The following is a 20,410-nucleotide window of genomic DNA, read 5'->3' on the forward strand; positions in this document are numbered from 1 at the left end:
TATGTGCCCTTGACCGGAATGGAACCTGGGACCCTTCAGCCCCAGCGCCGACGCTCTATCCACTGAGCCAAACTGGCTGGGGCTGTGCCCACTTTTATCCAGAGTTTATGATAAAATGATTTCTCAAGAGAGTGGATTCTGACTCTTCAAAAAAATCTCCTCTTGGTAGCAACCAATGGACCTTTATTGATAGAAAATCAGGTCCTCTGGACGGCCTCCCCCTAAGTGACAGCAGCAACTACAGCACTGGAGGGGAAAAGCTCTGAGGCTGAGCCAGAACCCTCCCAAATCTGCGGCCCAGAGGATTCACCAGTGGCAATTCCAAATATTTACCCTTAACCCTAGAATAAAAGGAAATTTAACGTTGAAAACTACAAGAAAGACAAGTGTCATTTTTCAATTTCACTATTTGGCTTCCAAAGTGTCCCAGTTATGTCACTTCACTCAGTTTTGTTCTAAAGACCAGACGGTTCGACGGTGAGGAAGGAGATGGTGGGGTGGTGGCCTACCCCGGTGTCCATCGGAGACGTCTGCCAGGGGCTGGACGATCTGAATCCACAACCAGCCCATCCAGACCCCTGGAAGACATCTCCCAAGGGCGGTGACCATGGAAGAGCACCAAGCCACGTGAATTACACACAACTCAGGCAGCAAAAGAAGCGTGGGGTAAGGGGAGGAATAACCTCTTTCTCAAGCCCTTTACCCCAGAGCCTTCAAATACCAACATGGGACCGAAGGGTTATTATTGTTTTTAATCCTCACCCAAGGATGTTTTTATTGATATTAGAGAGAGAGAAAGGGAGAGAGAGAAACACTGAAGTGAGAAACAATGATTGGTTGCCTCCTGTACGTGCCCCACCTGGGGATAGAACCCTCAACCTAGGTATGTGCCCTGACTGGGAATTGAACCTGCAATCTTTTGGTGTATGGGACAATGCTCCAACCAACCGAGCCACCCAGCCAGGGCAGGACTGAAGGATTCTTAAGTCATCAAATCTAATATAACCCCTCTCATTTACTTGTATCTTTTGCTTTAGAATTATCCCAAAGTGAAAATTCTATCCTACCTCCATCATAATAGCAGCTGACCCCTCTGCTGTAATAAAACTGGAATTAAAAAAAAAAAATCTACAGGCTTTCTAGAGCTTGTTTAGAAGCTTTGCTCTGCCTCCCAAGATCAACTACTTCTTTCTTTATAATCTCAGTACTGTCTAAGCAATGTTATTTCTTTAAAAATTTACATTAGAGCATTTCAAATCCCTGACACACATTCTCCCTTTAAAAGGAACTATGGAGACCAAAGCCTGTTATATAAGCGTCCAGGGCTACAGCCATGGGCTGTATTTCCTAAGCTGCCAGATCACAGACCGATAACAAGGCAATAATTTTAAAACTTTTTTTTTTCCCAGAAGAAAAAGGCCCAGGTATTTGAAAAAATAAAAAATGGAAATAATTAAAACTGTTCCTATCAGAACCCATTCAAAGTGGTTATCACTGTGGATGTAAAAAAGGGTTCTTTGAAAAGTAGCCTCACAGGGTGATCTGATCATAAATTCTTAACTTGGCAGGTTATGCTGGGTCTCTATACCCCAGGCACATAACTTTTTAGTAAAAGGTTTACCTTTGCCTTAAGCAAGCCCTGTCATTGTTTCTGTGCATCTAGGTTAACACACCTTTGAAATAAACATAACCACCCTCAAGAGAGCACATAATGTTTTTATTATTTTTATTTTATTTTAAAATTGATTTCAGAGAGAGGAAGAGAGAGGGAGATAGAAACATCAATGATGAGAAAGAATCATTGATTGAAGAGCACATACTCTTAATGACCTGTAATCCAGTCTCCACATGGCCATCCCAAATCATTTTTTAAAATATGTTTTTATTGATTTCAGAGAAAGAAAGGAAGGGAGAGGGAGAGAAAGATAGAAACAATTATGAGAGAGAATCATCAATAGGCTGACTCCTGTAAGCCCCCTACTGGGGGATTGAGCCCACAACCTGGGCATGTGCCCTGACCAGAAATCAAACTGTGACCTCCTGGTTCATGGGTCGATGTCCAACCACTGAGCCACACCAGCGGGGCCACCCCGAATCTTAACTATCCTATAATGCCATTCCCGAGTTGCTCCCTCCTACCTTCATGTAATCTTCCTTTCATTCCCTCCTTACTCTCAAATGCATAAAAGAAACTTCAAAACTTATTCTCCAGGGCATTTGAGATCTTGCTCCCTGGCACATGTCATCAATTTGGCTCAAATAAACTCTTAAAAATTCTCTACGTGTTTGGACGTTTCTTTCACCATTGACTTGGCGTACTCAGCAGGATTCTGAAGAAGCCCACCGAGAGCCACCCTGCGAACCAGGACCTGGTGCTAGGTACCAGCAAGGGCCACTGTGCCCACAAACTCCCCGCTTTGCACCTGGTGAACTTGGGTGACTTCCTCTCAGAACCCCTTGTTTTAAGTAGCAGGCCATGGCTTTTCTTGAGCTGTTCTTTAAAAATCCTTGAGGTGAATAAGGGTTGAGACAACCCAGAAAAGAGGAAAAGAAAAAAAGTTACTGTTTTTAATTTTGGCTTTTTAATTGCCTTGCATATAAAAACCTTTGTTGGTTAAATACTTCTAAATTAAATTTTGCATGCACAATTAGAAAAAGCCGACTAGAAAATTAGGTAGAATAAATGGAAAACATTCAATTGGTCTCGAAAAGAGGATTTAGATAAATAGATCAACCTATGATGTCCTTAGGTGTCAACCCATAGGACAGTGAGAGCGTGCATTAAAAATGCAGGGTTTCCTCTGGCCAGTCTGATACAAAGTCAAAATCACAGGTTGTCGCCCATAGCTTGGAATGGGGCTTATGTGTAAGCCCCTGACCTCCTCGCCATGTGGAATCTACAAGGGACAGCACCGAGGCAAAGGCACGGCGAGTGGACTGGGAGCGGCAGCAGTTCGTCTGTCTTTAAGTGTGAGAGCCCCCCAAATGACCCGAGAGCCCCCCAAGAACCTCTCTACACCACAGTTTCCCCCCACCCCCAGGCCCACTTTGAATCCAGATCTGCTGAACAGCTATTGCTGAGCCAACATCAAACCACTTTTTTACGAGGGTGAGGAAACACTCCTTCCCTAAATCCCTGCGCTTGTTCCAAGGGCTAAACAAAAAGCTTTTATCAGGATTATTTCGCTGGGCGACATGTCACAAAGAAAGCAGTCCGCTCGTAGTCTGAAGGCCAACAGTGCTGCTCTTGTTTGAATTTGCAGCTCCTCTGTGAGGCCAAGGCTAAATCGTGCCGCCCCGGGGGGGATCTCCGTGGCAATGTACGTTCATTTAAAGACTCACACAGGACCAGGCTGCTGTGGGCAGCTGACCAAGGCAGACCAGCAAATGACACCCCCTGCCTTTCCTTTGGCCCTGTCATTAGCTTTTTCTTAGGTCACTGAAACGTTACCAACACTCCTCCACTGGAAAATGTTTGTGGGGGCAGCTAAGCGTGCCGGTTACAGCTGCTGACAAAGGATTCCAAAACCAAAGGACAGGAGAGTCAAATGAAGCCCCTTAGCAAAAACTCCTCTAGCTTTTCCCACTTCATTTAGGCTGTGTACACTGGGCAGCTTCATTAGAATCTCGGCTTTCACCCCTCCTCATCCGCAGGGTTTTGTTTTTCTAATGAATCACACATCTGGTGTGTTTTAAAAAGGCATCTGTTCTGAGCTGAATATTTATGTCCCCCCCCCCCAAGCGCCCCCCATCCCCGATTCATATGTTGAAGCCCTACCCCTTGCTGTGATGGTATTTTGGAAGTAATTTGGGGGCGTTTGGGAAGTAATTAGGCTTAGCTGAGGTCATGAGGGGAAGGGGCCATGGTGAGCTTAGTGTCCATATAAGGAGAGCAAGTGAGATCACAGCTCTCTTTCTGCTAGGCAGGACAGTGAGAAGGTTAGAAGGTGGTTGTCTGCAAGCCAGGAAGAGAGCGCTCACCAGGAACTGAATCTGCTGCCACCCTGATCTTGGATTTGCCAGCCTCCAGAACTCTAAGAAATAATTACTTGTTCTTTAAGCCACCCAGACCATGATATTTTGTTATAGCGGCCTACAGTGACTAAGACAGCATCCTGATTAAAGAACAGTCTTGCGTTTGCTATAATAAGAAATGGAAAAGCACACATTCGTGGCCCCTAACTGCTTATGTCTTCTTCCACCATCCCAAGGAGTTGGAGAGAAGGACTTGAAGCAAGGTGGTTACATGAGCAAACTTACATATTGGTTTCCCATTATTAACCAGCATCTAATTGTATTTACCTTTTAGTCACCTACCTGAAAAACCCCTGGTACCCAAAACGTCATGGACACAGGGAATGTGGGCACTGGAAAGGATGTGATCTGACTAGATTACTTTATAGACATGGAAACTGAAGCTCAAAATCGTTTGGCCCTGCCAAGGCATTAGGGGTAAGTTAATTAAATGTTTGACCAAATAGAGCAGGCTAATTTTTAAGTTGATAATTTGGTATGGCCCTCGAATGATGTTATAAATATCCAAATGGCCCTTGGCAGAAAAAAGGTTCCCCACCCCTGCCCTAAACATAGCGACACCAGCCAGGGCTTGTTCACTGTTTTATCCACTCGCCATCAACACAGCGCAAGTATAGGAGATGCTCAATCAATATGATATGAATGAAAAAATAAATGAGAAAAGGAACTTAAACATACATGTAAGGCCCTTGATCGAGGAGTAGACATGTCTTCCTAATCACCTATACTGTGGGAAGCTAGTCAATGATCAATGCCACTTAACAGAGACCTTTCTAGGAAGAGGGAAGTTACTGGACACCCTTCTCTCAGAAGCATGCTCGCATCTTTAAGACCACAAGACCACATCACATCCATAATAATAAAAGCGTCATACGCTAATTAGACTAGACAACCGAACAACCTTCTGGACAACCTTCTGGATGTCCTTCCGAATGACCTTCCAGACGAAGCCAGGGCTGCAAGGTCTGAGGCAAGCCGCTGCGGCTGCGAATTTCGTGCATCGGGCCTCTAGTAAGATATAACAACATTTCAAAGTGTACTCAGTAAACTGTCACTGCTCCACCAACAACGCGAGACCCTCAGTCAAACATAAGCTCCCAAACTCAACAAAACCTCCAGGTGCCAATGGCAATTTCGCTCCTTACCGTGGTTTCCCAGGAGCCCATAAATCATGACCTTCATTACAGAGCACACAGAGATAACCCTCCCTCATGCCATCCCTGTTTGCAGACACATTCTTCATGACTGTCTCCAGCAGCCAGCTCATTTCTCATTCCAGACACTCCTCCACACCCCCATGGGGGCAGCATGCACATGGCAGGCCTATTTCCGCAACATGACAATCATTTAAATTAAATTTCAGCCTCAATGGCTGGGTTGTATTAGGGAGAGAGACCATCATGGAGAAACACAGCAAAACTTAAAGCAGCAATGTGACAGAGACACGACGTGACGGAGAATGGATTAACCCGAAAGAAGAATGATCCCGCCATGGCAAAGGGCAGGGCAAACAGAGTTGTCAGGAGCTGTGCAAAAGGCTCTTCAGAAACGTACTCACAAGCAAACTCCCTTTTCCACGTGAAGGTAACACAATGTGAAATACTGACAATAAGAAGATAATTTACAATTTTTTAAAGCCAAAGTTTTTTTCAGCTAAACATTAACGTTCACATTTGTGAAAACCAAACCCCGTTAAGATGTTGTCTCTCTTCTGCCTCCTCGATGGAATTGAGTGGCCCTGATGACATTTAGACAGGTGGCTGGCGAGGTGCCACCTGTGAGCAGTGGCCTCTGTTAGCCATAGCTGAACCATCTGCCTTTGGGTAATAACTTTTAAAAGCCCTTCTTTCTTTTAAGTTATAAGCATAATTAAGCGGAGGAGATCATCAGGTCCATTTGGGGGTCCATTTAGCTCCTCTTACGTAGTTTCCCACTGTCTTTGAAGCTTACAGTCCATGAAAGGCATTTAAACCACAGCCTTATTCACCTTCTCCCGGTACGAGAAGCGAAACACACAAGGTAAAGGGGAGGCGCCCTGCATCACCTGACCAGGTGAGGCTCCCCGACCAGCCCGGGAGGGTGAGCGGGGAAGAATTCCACCCAGGTCCCGCTGGGAGAACCCAGAACATTCTAGTCCCTACAAAACTGGCTCTCTCCAAAGCAGCTTTCTTGTTTTCTCGAAAATGCCCAAGAATTCAGGGCATGCTCCCATTTCAATGTAATCACCAGGACACATTCCAGGGTGAGATACCGATGATGTACGTCCTGGTAGTCCACCGCTTTAAACGGCCTGGCATATACTCCTTCCCATTCAACGGATCACCCAGAGATGAGTGTGACTGACAGCTCCTTACACACGCCTCTCCTTCTCTCACCACGTGGCGGGCACCCGGAGTGGTGCTTTGCACTCAATGAATGCCAATTAAATGGAAAGAAATGGAGACTTCAAAGGGGGGATGGTTTTCATTTTAACAGGAAGTTTCCGTTCCTACTATTACCCTGAGATTCCTGCAGCACCGGCTGGGCTAGATGTGGAAGCATTGGCATTAGCAATTCCACATCTGCAGGAATCCCGGGTGCATTCCACACTGCTTATATCTTCGTATGTCCGGGCTGATTTATTTTATGAGCTCGTAAAAGCCGGGCAGCAAGCTCACTTATCTTGCTTTGTATACCACAAGGTCTCTTCAGGTAGGCCTTGGTTTTGCCTCTTGTTTTATGGCTTTTCTTAAAAATTGAGGGAATGCACATGCATATCTAGAGGAACACACACATCCTTAAAGTGTTGCCAAGATAAAGCCAGCTCATGGTTACAGTAACCTTCTAAAGAGAGCATGAAACACAGGAACCTTACAGTGGCCACTCATTTATCCAACAAATGTTAAGTGGACACACTCCGTGCCAGTCACCATCCCAGATATTAGGAATATGGCAGAAGAACAAAATAAAAGTTATATTCTAGTGTAGACAGACACTAATAAGTAGAAAATACATCATGTGGCAGGTGATGATAAATACTATGAAGAAAAAAATAAAGTCGGGTAAGAGGCGTAGGGAATGCAGGGATGGAGTGGGGTCTGGGAATGGAGATGATTTTCAACATAGGAGACAGAAAAAGCCCCTCTAAGAACATCTGTGGAAGTACCAGAAGGAAAAGGGGGAAGTCAGTCACACGGGTATGTAAATGAGCTCTCCACTTAGAGAGAACCAGCCATTGCTAAGCCCCGGGGTTTGAGCACACGAGAATAAGAGGTGGGCAGTGTGGTGAGAGCTCAGGGAAAGGGGAGGGAGTAGGTGATGAGGTCCAGAACCTCGAGGAGGATGTGGCAATGCCACTGAGTGAGGAGGAAGACATGAGAGAGACAACGTGCGATTTAGGCTTAAAAGAAACCTTCTAGCTGCTGTGTTGATAGTAGACAGCAAAGCGTCAAAGGCAGATGCAGGGCAACCAGGTGGGAGGCCCCTGGAATCATCCAGCCATTGTGATGATGGAGGTCTGATACAGGTGGTCCCACTGGAGGTGGTCACAGTGTGGTTCTGGCTCTATTGAAAGGCAGAGCTGAGCTGACAGTGCTGTTATCAGTCAGTCACCTGTTGATTGAGACTGCTTGGATCTGAATGAAGCTTTGCAGGATGAAATCAACAGCTTTGTCAAATACCTCTTTAAAAACAAACTCGTTCCACCTAAAAAGGCATAGACCTCCACAACCCTTTTGTTTTAAGCAGCACATGAACATCTTTATTTTCTCTTTACTGGTATCATGTATTTATCAGAGTTACCAAATTTACATTAGAAAAAAAATCCATTCAACTAATCTTAACTAATGGTTGGATATATACCAGGCACTTTCTTGGGCACCAGGGAGACACTATTGCCTAAAATAGACAATATCCCTGTTCTATGGTCCTGGATTATTTTTGCAATATCAATAGTAAGCATGCTTACCTGTTGCCACATTGTGCCACAGCCCTACTTGTATCATCGTATTGAGTCCTTACAGCAACCTTATTATCATCTGTATTTTCCCAGCCAAGAAAACGATAACACAGAAGAGTTTGAATACGTTGTCCAAGGTCACACAGGTAGGGAGTGGTGAGACCAGGATTCACAACGCCAAAACCAGAACTGTTAGCTTCTACCTCCTCTGGGGTTTAAGGTCCAATCCGGAACATGAGGCCCAAGACTTGTATTCTCACTCGTCATCAGTCACTTTGGGCAGGACAACACTTGACTTATCCCAGCTTCAATTGCCACATCTACACAATGAAATGCACTCAACAAGACACTCTCTTCCAGGTCCCTTTCAGGTCTAAAAGTTTGAGAGATCTTGCTCTGAAACCCAGTGCTCCCAATCCCCATAAGCTCACAGTAAGGAGAGCACAGGTGTAAAGCTCACCTGCCACACAGTACAATTTCTCAAGGTCAGCTTTTCCATAAAACACTGTGAAGCACTTCCCCAGTCGAACCTTCGGGTTGACCAGCAGGAAGAAAATAAATCAATTTCAAGGATATTCTAAGGTAGAAAAATGTTACCAGAAGGATATATAGCAAACTTTATTTATTTCAAAACCAACCATCCAACAATGTGAAATTATTCCCTTACAGAAAGCAGAAAACCAGTCATGGGTGCATTAAGATGTGCCTTCTCCGTGCTTGGTTAACTTGTGACAAAATCAAGAGCAATTTCCACTCCTCTGCAGATGAATGAGTCCTAAGTTTCACTTCCTTCAAATGTCCTTGCACCTGACCCAGGGTACAGCTCAATAAATACCGCTTGATTGAATTAGTACATGCAATGAATGAACTAAAGAATAAACACATGAGTTCATTAATTCTATAGTAATAAATATTACCCTTGGATGGGATTTATATAGACCTGGCCAGCAAAACATCACTTTGCCCTGCCAAGGAAAGGCTAAGAAAACACTTTAAATTTATTGATTTTAGTGTTCCTAGAAGATTCCAATTTTAGAAACTGATATTTTGAGGTGTGAGGGGAGTAGAAGAAATCTCATTTATAGAAACATCAAAGGAAGAGGTCAATCTGCTCACGAAAGCACCACAATAAACACCTTTAGTTCCCTGCAGGACGGCGCTGGCATTTTGACCACTGAAGATAAGCAGATGATTCTGTTTCAAATGCTTCACCATCAATACTGGCCTTGAAGTGATGCTTATAGAGAAACCACCTGCTTATACTGGTTGACTTTCTCCATAACATGATCCAAAAACAGCAGTGTCAGTTAGACAGCGGGTGCAGGAAGACACGAGAATTCACCTGGACCCTCCATTATTTTGACCTTTTTTCAAAGTTACCCAAGAATTTAAATGTCAAGGGAAAAAGAAAAGTAAGAAAAAACACACAAAACTTCTGCTATTGAAACCAGGAATATGTAACGAGATCAAAGATGAGGCTTGATGCAATTATATAAGTCATTTGGGGAAAAACTCAATTATCTGGCAACGGAAGCCTGGATGGAACTTCCTAACCAATATTATTTACATAATTTTCAGGGGGACAGACCCAGGCTACCTTTTAGAAAAAGAAATCATCAGAAAAAGCACTTGTCAACAATTATTTTCTAGTGACTGTTTTACTGCAAATAATCTCCAAGTAGAATTAATGATAAACAACAAGATGTTAAAGGCAGTTGAGATGTAAACTTTGCCAATATAACAAACTTATTCTTTGAATTCGCAAGGACAGTCTCTTGTTTCTTTCTTTCTTTTTAATGTTATTTCTGGATACCTAAGTCTAAGAGCTACACACACTATTATTTAAGTGAAGCATATATGATGGAAACAAAACTTTCCTTCTCCATCAATTTTAACAGCCTGCTCAGACCTGCATTTGGTAACACTTCGCTTTCTGCTTCAGCACAGGAATCTGAACTATAACAATGGCAACTTACTGCTATTCACACTCACTTAAAGAGCACATGTCCATGGGCATTTTTTTTTTTTTTTTGCATCCACCATACTACTGGTTCTGGGGGATGAGGACGGTCATTGTTGGAACTGGGAAATACTGGGAACGACCAAAGTGCCTCTCCATGGAGAATCGGGTCAAAACAAACTATGACTCATTGGTTTTGTGCATGAACAGGCAGCCATGCAATGAACCATATCCTTCACTAGGTGACTGGATACGTAAACTGTGCTATGTGCATACAATGGAATATTACTTCAGTGATTTAAAAAAAAAAGAAAAGGAGTTCTCCAGCCACAAGAAGACATGGAGAAGTTCAATGCATATAATTAAGTGAAAGAAGCCAGTCTGAAAAGGCTACCTACTGTATGACAGACTGGAAAAGGCAAAACTCTGCAAACAATAGAACTATCAGTGTTGCCAGCATGAGAGGGTAGAGGAATGAACAAGTGGGGCACAGAGAATTTCTAGGGCCGTGAAACTACTTTGTAAGGCACTATCATGGTGGATACATGTCATCACACATTTGTCAAAACTCCCAGAATGCACAACACCAAGTGAACACTAATACAAACTATGGGCTCTGGGTGGTTATGAGTGTGCTTACCCGCTGTCACAAACGTACCACTCTCGTGGGGATGTGGATAGTAGGGGGAGGCTGTGTGCGCGTGAGGGCAGAGGGTAGATGAAAACTCTGTAATTTCTGCTTACGTAATTTTGCTGTGACCCTAAAACTGCTCTAAAAAAGTAAAGATTACTTAAAAGAAAAGGAAAGCAAGTTACAAAGTAAAACAAAAGATGACAACGCTTATGTCCTTAAAATACCACCACAAACTAATTTTTATTTCTGTACCTATTATCTGTCTGAATATCCAGGAGGAGACTGAGCTGATAACCGGGATTATACCTGAGGAGGTGAGTGGGATGGGGGGTGGTCAAAGGGCTGTTAGCTCTATTTCTATTGTTTGATTTTTTAAATGATGGGGATGTATGTACTGTTAGTGAGTAATTAAAAAGAAAATGTTTTTTTTTCTTTATAAAATATTCACTTTATATTTTACTAGTATGTGAAAGTATTCAAAAGTAAATTACAGATATCATGACATTCTACTCCTTCAGTATTCATCTCTAAAAAAATAAGGATAGCCCTGGCCAGTTTGCTCAGTGATTAAAGTGTCAGCCCGTGGACCAAAGGGTTTCGGGCTCGATTCTAGTCAAGGGCTCATACTTTGGTTGCAGGTTCGAGACCCAGCCCCAGTTGGGGTGAGTGCAGGAGGCAAATCGCAGAGGCATTAGCAGACCTATGAGTTTGTCACCATAGAAATCACTATGTGTTTAAGTCACAGTGTGGTTGATGTGGGTATTTCAAAGTATCATTTACTCTATCTCCTATTAGGTATATTAGTTATTAGACTTGTTGCCAGATCTTGTTACTTAATTCATTTATTAAGAAGCACATACGTAACTCTTATTACAAATTTGTTTTTAAATATTTGGATAACTATATTTCAATATAACTGGGTTTTGTTGTAATCTTGTGTATTTTACTTTAAGTATATATAAACAGTCTTCTGAGGGAAGGTATGTTCCTAGGTTTCACAATATGTCAAAGGTCATGACCTCTGGAACCCAGTCATCCCTTCTTGTAATTCCATTCTCCTAACACAGTGGTCAGCAAACCGCGGCTCACAAGCCACATGCGGCTCTTTGGCCCCTTGAGTGTGGCTCTTCCACAAAATACCACGTGCGGGCGCGCACGTACAGTGCGATTGAAACTTCGTGGCCCATGCGCAGAAGTCGGTTTTTGGCCTAGGCGAGTCTATTTGGAAGAAGTGGCGTTAGAAGAAGTGGGGGTGTCTGTCGCATGTGGCTCGTGAGCCGCGGTTTGCCGACCACTGTCCTAACATAACCACTAACCTCAATGCGATGTATGATCTTCCATGCTTGTTCCTTTGAATGGACAAATATATTTGTAAAGATCTAGGAGCATACTTTATATTTTATGTGTTCTATAATTGTGTTTCATACTTATATTTTGTAATATATTTACAAGTCTATATAATTCGGATATTCATGCTGTTTCCAGCTTTTGGCTACTATTCAAAATGCTGCAGTAAAACTCCTTGCATATGTCTCCTCAGATCCTGGTGTTTTTAAAATTTTCATGATCAGTTCTGTTTATGAAACACTGGTGCCAACAACCAGTACCTCAAATTTACCCATAGTTGATTTTGTATGAAACAAACAGCAACAATAGCTAGTACCTTTTATGGTTACTATGGGCTGGGTCCTGAGTGCTTTATAGGAATTAACTCATTTTAATCCTTACAACTCTAAGGTGGGGCACTGTTACAGTTTCAGCCTCAGTTGAGGAAACTGAGGTTCAAAATGGTGATCAGTCTCTAGCTCCCAAAGTTTGCATTTCTGATGACAAATTCAAACAACTATTCTTGGAGCACAAGAGCCTCATTTAACACGGCCCCTGGGTGTCCCCGTGAAACGATGCCTGACAGTTGGCTACATGGTTAATTTCTGAGCGCGTGTCCTGACGCTCCTTGGGATTTCCTGGTCACTGTGCTTTTGAAGAGGTGGGTCAAAGAGAAGAAGATCACAGTGATTAGTACGGTCCACCACCTAATCAATTAGGGCAAAGGCAAGATGCAATGTGTCTATGTCAACAACGAGCAAATTTGCCATCAGAGATGGCAGCGTGAGAACAACCTTGAACTCAACATTGGGTCGCCGCCTCCTTAGGACATTTCTTCCCCCACAGCACTTTTCCAGTTTAAGTTCTAATGGATGAGAGATGCCTGAGTGAAGAGCGGGGGTTCATGGTGCCCCAGGAAAGGCCCTGGTGGGAGAACCAGGTGTCTCCCAGTGCAGGGCACTGCTCAGCACCAAGCATCCTTTCTGAAAAACAAATGAGTTCTGTGTGTGTGTGTGTGTGTGTGTGTGTAGTTGGGGTGGGGGGAGGGCGGGGGAAGGGGAGGGAGAGAGGGAGAATGAAAATAGTTTCCAATGATAAAAATAATGTAAAAGACAAAAGGAATATATGTTCTTTGCAAAAAATTTGAATACAAGGGCAGATCATAAATCTAAAACAGAAGAAATGCCAACAGGTTGACTGTAAGCATGTGCTAATGAAGACCCAATCTCAGAGGCAGGCCTGGTCTCCTCAGCGATAAGAGCATTATTGAAATCCATGTAATTCATCGAGGCCTCACCCTGGCCGGGGCAAGACTACTCTGCCCAGTTAGCAAGTTCCAGAACAGACCAAGAGAAACAAAACCACAGAAATGGTATCTTTTTGAATTATCTGGACTCTGCGGAGCAGAGATGAAATACTCCTGCTGCTCCTCGGTGACTGGTTTAACATACCCTAGCAAGGAAACATTCTTTGGCTTAATCGAGACAGGAAGCTTTTCCCCTTCGACATCAACACTTATGATTTGAGCATCCACGCAACAGGATAAGTAACGGGAAAGCACAGTATGGAAATTGGGGGTGTAGGTCATAAACCTTGAAGGTGGTTTGCCAACAAGACCCGTCACCTACTACCAGAAGCCACGGAGCCAAACACTTTCTTTTCCTGCCTGTCCTGGAGGCAGTGTGGGGAAGCAGTGAAACCCAGCCATCCTGGGTTTAAATCTACAATAAGCTGGGACTTGAAGCAAATTGCTTATCTCTCTGAGCCTCAGTTTCCTCATCTTCAAGAAGGTATGATAACACCTACGGGCATAGACAGTTGTGAGATTAAATGGATCTCACCCCACTCCCAATCATGGTTCAACCTGCTACCCGGGAAAAGCCCCAGCCCCCCCCCCGCCCCCCCCAGGCGCAGCAGGAAGGATTCCTCCTAAAGAGGGGGTGTAAGCAAGCAAATGTCCCATGGGAAAGTCACCGATGAGCAAGGGACCAGAGAGATAGCTGAATGAGCCATGGGCCAGAGAAACCTGAACACTATCCCCACTCCGAGTCTCCGTACAAGATACTCAACTGCTCTGAACTGCGTTTCCACCTCTCACTGCCAGGAGGGGCACAAACCTGTTCACGGATTTAAAAAATATCCACACTCCTTTAGCCAGATCCATATTTTATCCTACTAATAAAAGAACGCCCACTGGTGTTACTTATAATAGAGAAAAAGTTTTAACTTATCTAAATAGCCAATGAAGGATGGGTTAGGTAAATCTGGTGCCCCCATTTGACAATGTACTTTAAAGTTACTAAAAATAATGCCCTAGAAGACTATTTCAAGATGTGGTAACATGATCTCAATAAGTAAAGTAAATGAAAAATACAGAAATCAATAAATAGCTTTGCTGTTAAGGGCATATTTCTTCAAGTGCATTGATAGCTACATGGAATTTTATATTATCCTTGACACCATTTTGTATGTCTGCACTATTTCCTAATGAAAAAAATTTAAAGTGAGTGTGTGTCTAATGCCAGGAAGGTAATACACCAAAATGTAGCTACTGCTTCATGATGGGTTTATTGGATTCTACTGTTCAAAGTTTCCAAATTTTCTGCAAAGAACATATATTCCTTTTTGTCTTTTACATTATTTTTATCATTGGAAACTATTTTTATTCTCCCCCCCCCCCCCAAAAAAAAAAACAACACACACAACACAACTCCTTTGTTTTTTAGAAAGGATGCCTGGTGCTGAGCAGGGCCCTGCACTGGGACACACCAGGCTCTGCCACAGGGCCTTTCCCGGGGCACCATGAACCCCCGCTCTTCGCTCAGGTGTCTCTCATCCATCAGAACTTAAACTAGGAAAGTGCTGTGGGGGAAGAAATGTCCCTGAAATCATCCCACTCATTTCCTCTGACGTGAGGGAGATTTGTAGGCGGCTGCTGGGAGCATTCTCTATTCTGCAAATTGTTCTCAAAAGCATAGGTTGCTCTTTTTTTATTTTTCTGGAACAGTTTCTATTCTATCCTGCCAGGAAGCTGGGGGCTCAGCCAGTGGATTGGGTAAAGTGATGGGAAAAAATAGAGACCAATTACATCATCACATCGTGTGGGCTCACCAGTCACAATTCATTTTTCACCAAGTGCTGGGGGTGAAGGGTGGGAGGATAGTTCTGTGGAGATACGTCACTGTGCCTCCAGACCCTTCCAAACCCTTTTTAACATGGGGTCTTGGCTGGGCTCCAGGGGGCCCACGAAATCACACGTCAGCCTTGTAAAATTTTCTGGAGCCCAGTGCTATTACCAGATTCCCGAAGGAGTCTGTGATCCCCCAAACAACGGAGGACCCTGCTCTGTAAGAATAAGCTCTTGCCGAAACCGGTTTGGCTCAGTGGATAGAGCGTCGGCTTGTGGACTCAAGGGTCCCAGGTTCGATTCCCGTCAATGGCATGTACCTTGGTTGCGGGCACATCCCCAGTAGGGGGTGTGCAAGAGGCAGCTGATCGATGTTTCTCTCGCATCGATGTTTCTAACTCTCTATCCCTCTCTCTTCCTCTCTGTAAAAAATCAATAAAAAATAAAAAAAAGAATAAGCTCTTTCCTTAGCTTATCCACTCCTATTTAGTCTCTAAGCCCAAGTTCTGTAAGAGGTTGGAGAGCAGTGTAGAAAACGCCCATGCAGCTATCAGAATCATCATCTGAGGCTTTAAAAGAAAGCAAGATGTCAGTGGGAATGTCACTCCGACACCCTGAGGGGCTCTATGCATACCTTTGATATTTGTCCATTGATTTTCAGAGAGAGTGGAAGGGAGAGGGAAAGACAGAGAGAAATATTGATGTGAGAGAAACACATTGATTGGTTGCCTCCTGCACGAGCCCTGACCAGGGCCCGGGCTGGGGAGGAGCCTGCAACCGAGGTGTATGCCCTTGACCAGAATCGAACCCGGGACCCTTCAGTCTGCAGGCCAACGCTCTATCCACTGAGCCAAACCGGCTAGGGCTCTATGCATACTTTTTAATCCAAGGGAAAAGATTTCGTCTGTGTTAACATTTCCCAGTTTCATGTCACCGATACATTTCTTTAAAAGGGTGCTGAATTCCACATAAACTGGGGGGCTCACTATTTTTAATTTTTAAGATTCATCAGCCGATAACTATTTACCAAGAGCTCACTGTGTAGGCAGCATTCAGCTGGGACTCAACAGAAACTTGAGCCTGATCCCCAAAAGACTCCTTCCCCCCATCTAGCAACTTCTTGTTCAAAGTTATCGGGTGAATGTCTTTCCACTTATTAATGGAATCAAAATCGAGAGTTACTAATATTACTTTCTCAAACCCTCGCATCCTCCAGTATGAGTCACCCATCGGAACCCACCTCTTTCTTAGATGCTACTTTCCACGACACATAGAAACAGGCTCAAAACAACTCTGCAGTCATGCTGTTTGTTAAGGGGGCTGTCACTCGACTGCGTATCCCCACTTAAAAGCCCCTTCGCTCCATCATGGCTGTCTGCATCACAGAAAACTCTGTTGTCAGATCAGAACCCAATAATCCACGATCTATGAGGATTCAAAAAGAAAGCTTTTTACCTTCAAAGGCCATTTATTTATCAGATGGTTAATTTATTGGACTCAGATATTTATTGAGACGTTGTTGCCTTTATGGCAAAACATTTTCTCAAAGATGGCCTCACCCCCCACTTCATTCCATTCAACTCCTCTCTCCCGAGTGCCTGCGAGGTGCCAGGCACTGACCATCAGGACCACTTCCTCAACCTGTCACACATCCTGCCACCTCCACGTGACAAGAACCGTCAGTAAACCTGCAAAACATCGGTTTTCGTGTCCTCCAACAGCTTCTGGGATTCTTTCAACTTTTACAGTTTTTATAATAATGTGACAATGTCTGGAGGGAACTCTGCCCAGGCTCCAGAATCTGTAAGATTCAGGAAAAAAATGCCAGGCAAATCAGAAAGGGGTGTGGCCATACTTGAATCCCGAAGTATCAAAAAAGTCTCTTTACTGTGACAAAACATGATATGAGATGCTTAAAAGGAGAGAAAGAGAAAAAATCACAATCTGTAATTGAAAATACAAATCTTTCACACAAAAGAGTTTAGAGGTTCTTTGATAAAAAGCTACTAGAGACATGTTTTCCTAAAAAATAAATACAGTTGAGGAAAAATGAATGATGAGGCAGGATCTTAGAAATGACCTAGATTAAAGTCTTGCCTAAATCACGACACCTCCCTGGGCTTCTATTTCTTCATTGGCAAAGTGAGGGAACAGGCTAAGGGTGACTTAAATTCTGAAAACCAGGAGTCTACTAATTTCCACAAAACTTAAAGCATTCAAACATAAAGAAATTGCTGCTGATAATGGAAGTTCCATAGACTTCACCTGTCAATAATAAAATATTCAGTGAGTCAAGTCAAACCCAGAAGCACACCAGTGTTTTTTCCCTGTTGCCACGGCAACCTAGTAAACTGGTCCAACTTCATTAATGATAGCCTAAAGACAGAAACAAACACCATATAGTGAAATAAACATGTGCAAATTCATTAATTAGATGACAGCTCAGGTTCACTCCATCATGGCTGTTGGCATCACAGAAAACTCTGTAAGAACTAAAAGTAACTAAGAGAGTATTGGTCACACCGGCAAATAAATGTTGTCAGATGAGAACCCAATAATCCATGTTCTATGAAGATTCAAAAAGAAAGCTTTTACCTCTATCATCACCAGCACTCAATTACCACGTCACTTAAATAGCTTTTGCAAACTTCTTTTAAAGAAAACACAGTAAAGCTCATTAATATTAACACTTGGTGGGGGCCTAGTACGTGCTAGGTAATGTGCATCGTATTCTCACTTTTGTTTTATTTGATCCTCATAAAAATTCTGTTAGGTTAAGTCCTTTCACCCCCGTTTTCCAGATGAGGACTCAGAGGTGAGGAAAGGTGTTGCACAGATAGTAAGAATCTTAATTTAAACTACCACCAGCTGAACCCAAAGCCCCTCCCTCCGCCAGCTGCTGGGGAATTCTGGCCTTTGGGCCGCCAGCTGCCTGTGTGTTGGGTCAACTCGCTAACTTCTCCAAAGGGGGACACACATCTAGTCCATCCTCTAGAACCAGCTTCTGAAATAGCACGGTGGCCTTTTTCTAGATTCTACCCAGATGCGCTGAGTTCATAACTCATTTTATGAGAGAAAAGACGAGTAGTGTACAAGTTGGCTTGGAAGTTTAAGTTGGCCACACAGCTTCCTCCGGTAAAATGAAATATTTTGTTTAAAAAGAATTTCCACCCAGGTCACGACTTCCATAGTCAGATCCTAGAAGCCACGTAACGTGCCCAGCAGGTTAACAAACAGATGGAGGATGAGCGGTGTTCCCAGGGCAGGGCAGTGGGAAGTGCTGTACTTACACCGATGTCGAGACTACACAGGCTAACAGCGTCTTCATCTTGGGCGCTCTGCTTCCGTTTTCGCTGCAAAACAAACAATAAAACAAAGTTCAGATGTAAACATGGATTATGGCTTTAAGGAAAGAAAAAAAATGCAATCAAGCAGCACATGCAATCCTTGTCATTTCTAACCTGTTCCCCCAAACCTTTAACGTACACGGATAGTTCTAAGAAAGTACGGGAAACTATTACGCTCTAGAATAATTGCTTTGTGTTGTTGTTATTTGTATTCATGCTGCTAAAATTTGTTTCTCTGTATTTTTCCCCTCTAAATCTCTTCATATGTCAAGGTTTAGAAATTGAGACACAAAGTTCAGATTCTGACTAACACGAAAGAAAAAACTAGACTGGAGAGAAAATCTAATTCAGTTAAAGACATTCCATTTTTAGAACTGCTTTGTACCAGGGTAATTTAAATTTGTTCTCAACCTCATCCAGGGTCCTGATGTAATTGCAGAACCAGAATGCTGGAACAAACCTTCGGCACCGTCTCCAACCTCCCTCTTCTATAGACATGAACACTGAGCTTCAGAGAAGTCATTACTTGAACTGAGGAGAACTGTACTTCCAGTGAACTTCTGACCAAAGAAGTCTGCCAGGTTAGATGCAGAAAAATACATTTTCCACTTTATAAAAAGAACAGAAACTCAAATCTTCACACCACAATGAAGGCTCATCCAAGATACACTCACCTCTCTTCTGCGTCCCAGCTCAACCAACCAGGCGAGTATTGCTGGAGTCCCTAATCTGTGACAGGCTAAGTCTCCCTCTCTGACTTGACAGAAAGCTACCAACGGACCAGAATCACTGGCATGAAGTGACAGTGGACTCAAGAGCCATCTGGAGCCTTCGACCCCCCAAAGAAGTCCCCCCTTCCCCCTCCTCTATCAGGCCCCGAGCGTGAACACTGGCAGAGACTGGAAAGCAGCCTGAGCTGTCCTTGTCCATCTTACTGTAATTCTCCTAGAATTTTTTTTTTTTACTTCAATAAAGATTTGTTGTGCAGCGACTATGTGCCAGGACGTGTGCTTGTTCCTGGGAAGGCAAACATCAGCGGCTCCCACGGTTAAGGAATTTACATGCACGTAGGAGGGACAGACGCTCACATGACTAACTCTAATGCGGTAAGATCCAAACAGTCTAGGGAAAGTCACCTCACTTCTCTGAGTCACCCGTTTTCAACTCTAACATGGGGGTTCCTATTCCACTCAAGAAGGGGAATGATTCAGAGATCGAGTGCCGGAAGCCAGGACGCGAAATCAGCCGTTCTGCGATGGGGCACAGGAACCCGCATCAGCCAGCTGGCCACGTGGTTCCTGGGAGTCCAATACTCCCCTTTGTGGGGAGCCTTGAGAAGATGCTGCTAGCCCTTAACCTTTCTTGAGGATGCTTCATATTTGGGGAGGGTCCTGACCCTGACTGATCCGTATCCAGTTACAATGAAAGTGGCACGGTGGTAGCAGTGAGGCCGACTCCCCGGCTTATACTTACACGGTGACTTTGGAGGCAAGAGGCAAGTACGGCGATGGAGCGTTCCCCTCCACAGGTGAATAAACGGGTCAGGGGAAATAAGCAATCTGCTCCCAAGTTACACAGCTACCGTGTCACACTCTGAATCCAGGACATCGTTTAAAGCAAGTTTGGCAAATAGGTTAGGATTCTTCTGCCATCTGGAATGTCTGGTAGCCTCTGCCTGGAGGGCTGTACTGAGCAGCGTGACACAGCACAGCAAATGGGAGAAGGCTGCGATCCGTTAGTACTGGGGTGCACGAGTGGGGAACAGCCGTGTTGGTGTCCTGTGGCCCAGGACCACTCCGGCCCTTCCTGAGTCCAGCTGCTCTTGCCATGAGAGGCTACAGTATTATACCTGGGATCCTGGGAAATGCCAAGAGGGGGCTGAGGCTACTGGATGTTGTCTGCAAAGTGGAAATGATGCCTACCAGTCAGGCAGTTGTGAGGCACACAGATGATATGTGTAGGGTTCCTGGAAGGAATCCTGGCACATAGCAGGGGCACAATAAGTGGTTATGTATTACCCACTTATTGTGCCCCTGCTATTACA

At 43.9% G+C, this 20,410-nt stretch overlaps 1 protein-coding gene across 7 annotated transcripts in view; it reads right to left on the reverse strand.

The window, feature by feature from the left end:
* Positions 1 to 20,410, reverse strand: part of ARHGEF3 (Rho guanine nucleotide exchange factor 3) — a 296,634-nt gene that overhangs the window by 107,250 nt on the left and 168,974 nt on the right. For all 7 annotated transcript variants that reach the window (XM_079794773.1, XM_079794768.1, XM_079794774.1 and 4 more), the window contains one exon: positions 18,310 to 18,372. In XM_079794773.1, the coding sequence (XP_079650899.1) occupies positions 18,310 to 18,372 (63 nt within the window). The remainder of the gene's footprint in view (positions 1 to 18,309; positions 18,373 to 20,410) is intronic.

The sequence above is a fragment of the Cnephaeus nilssonii genome, assembly GCF_951640355.1.
Source record: "Cnephaeus nilssonii genome assembly, chromosome: 17".
NCBI classification, from domain to species: domain Eukaryota; kingdom Metazoa; phylum Chordata; class Mammalia; order Chiroptera; family Vespertilionidae; genus Cnephaeus; species Cnephaeus nilssonii.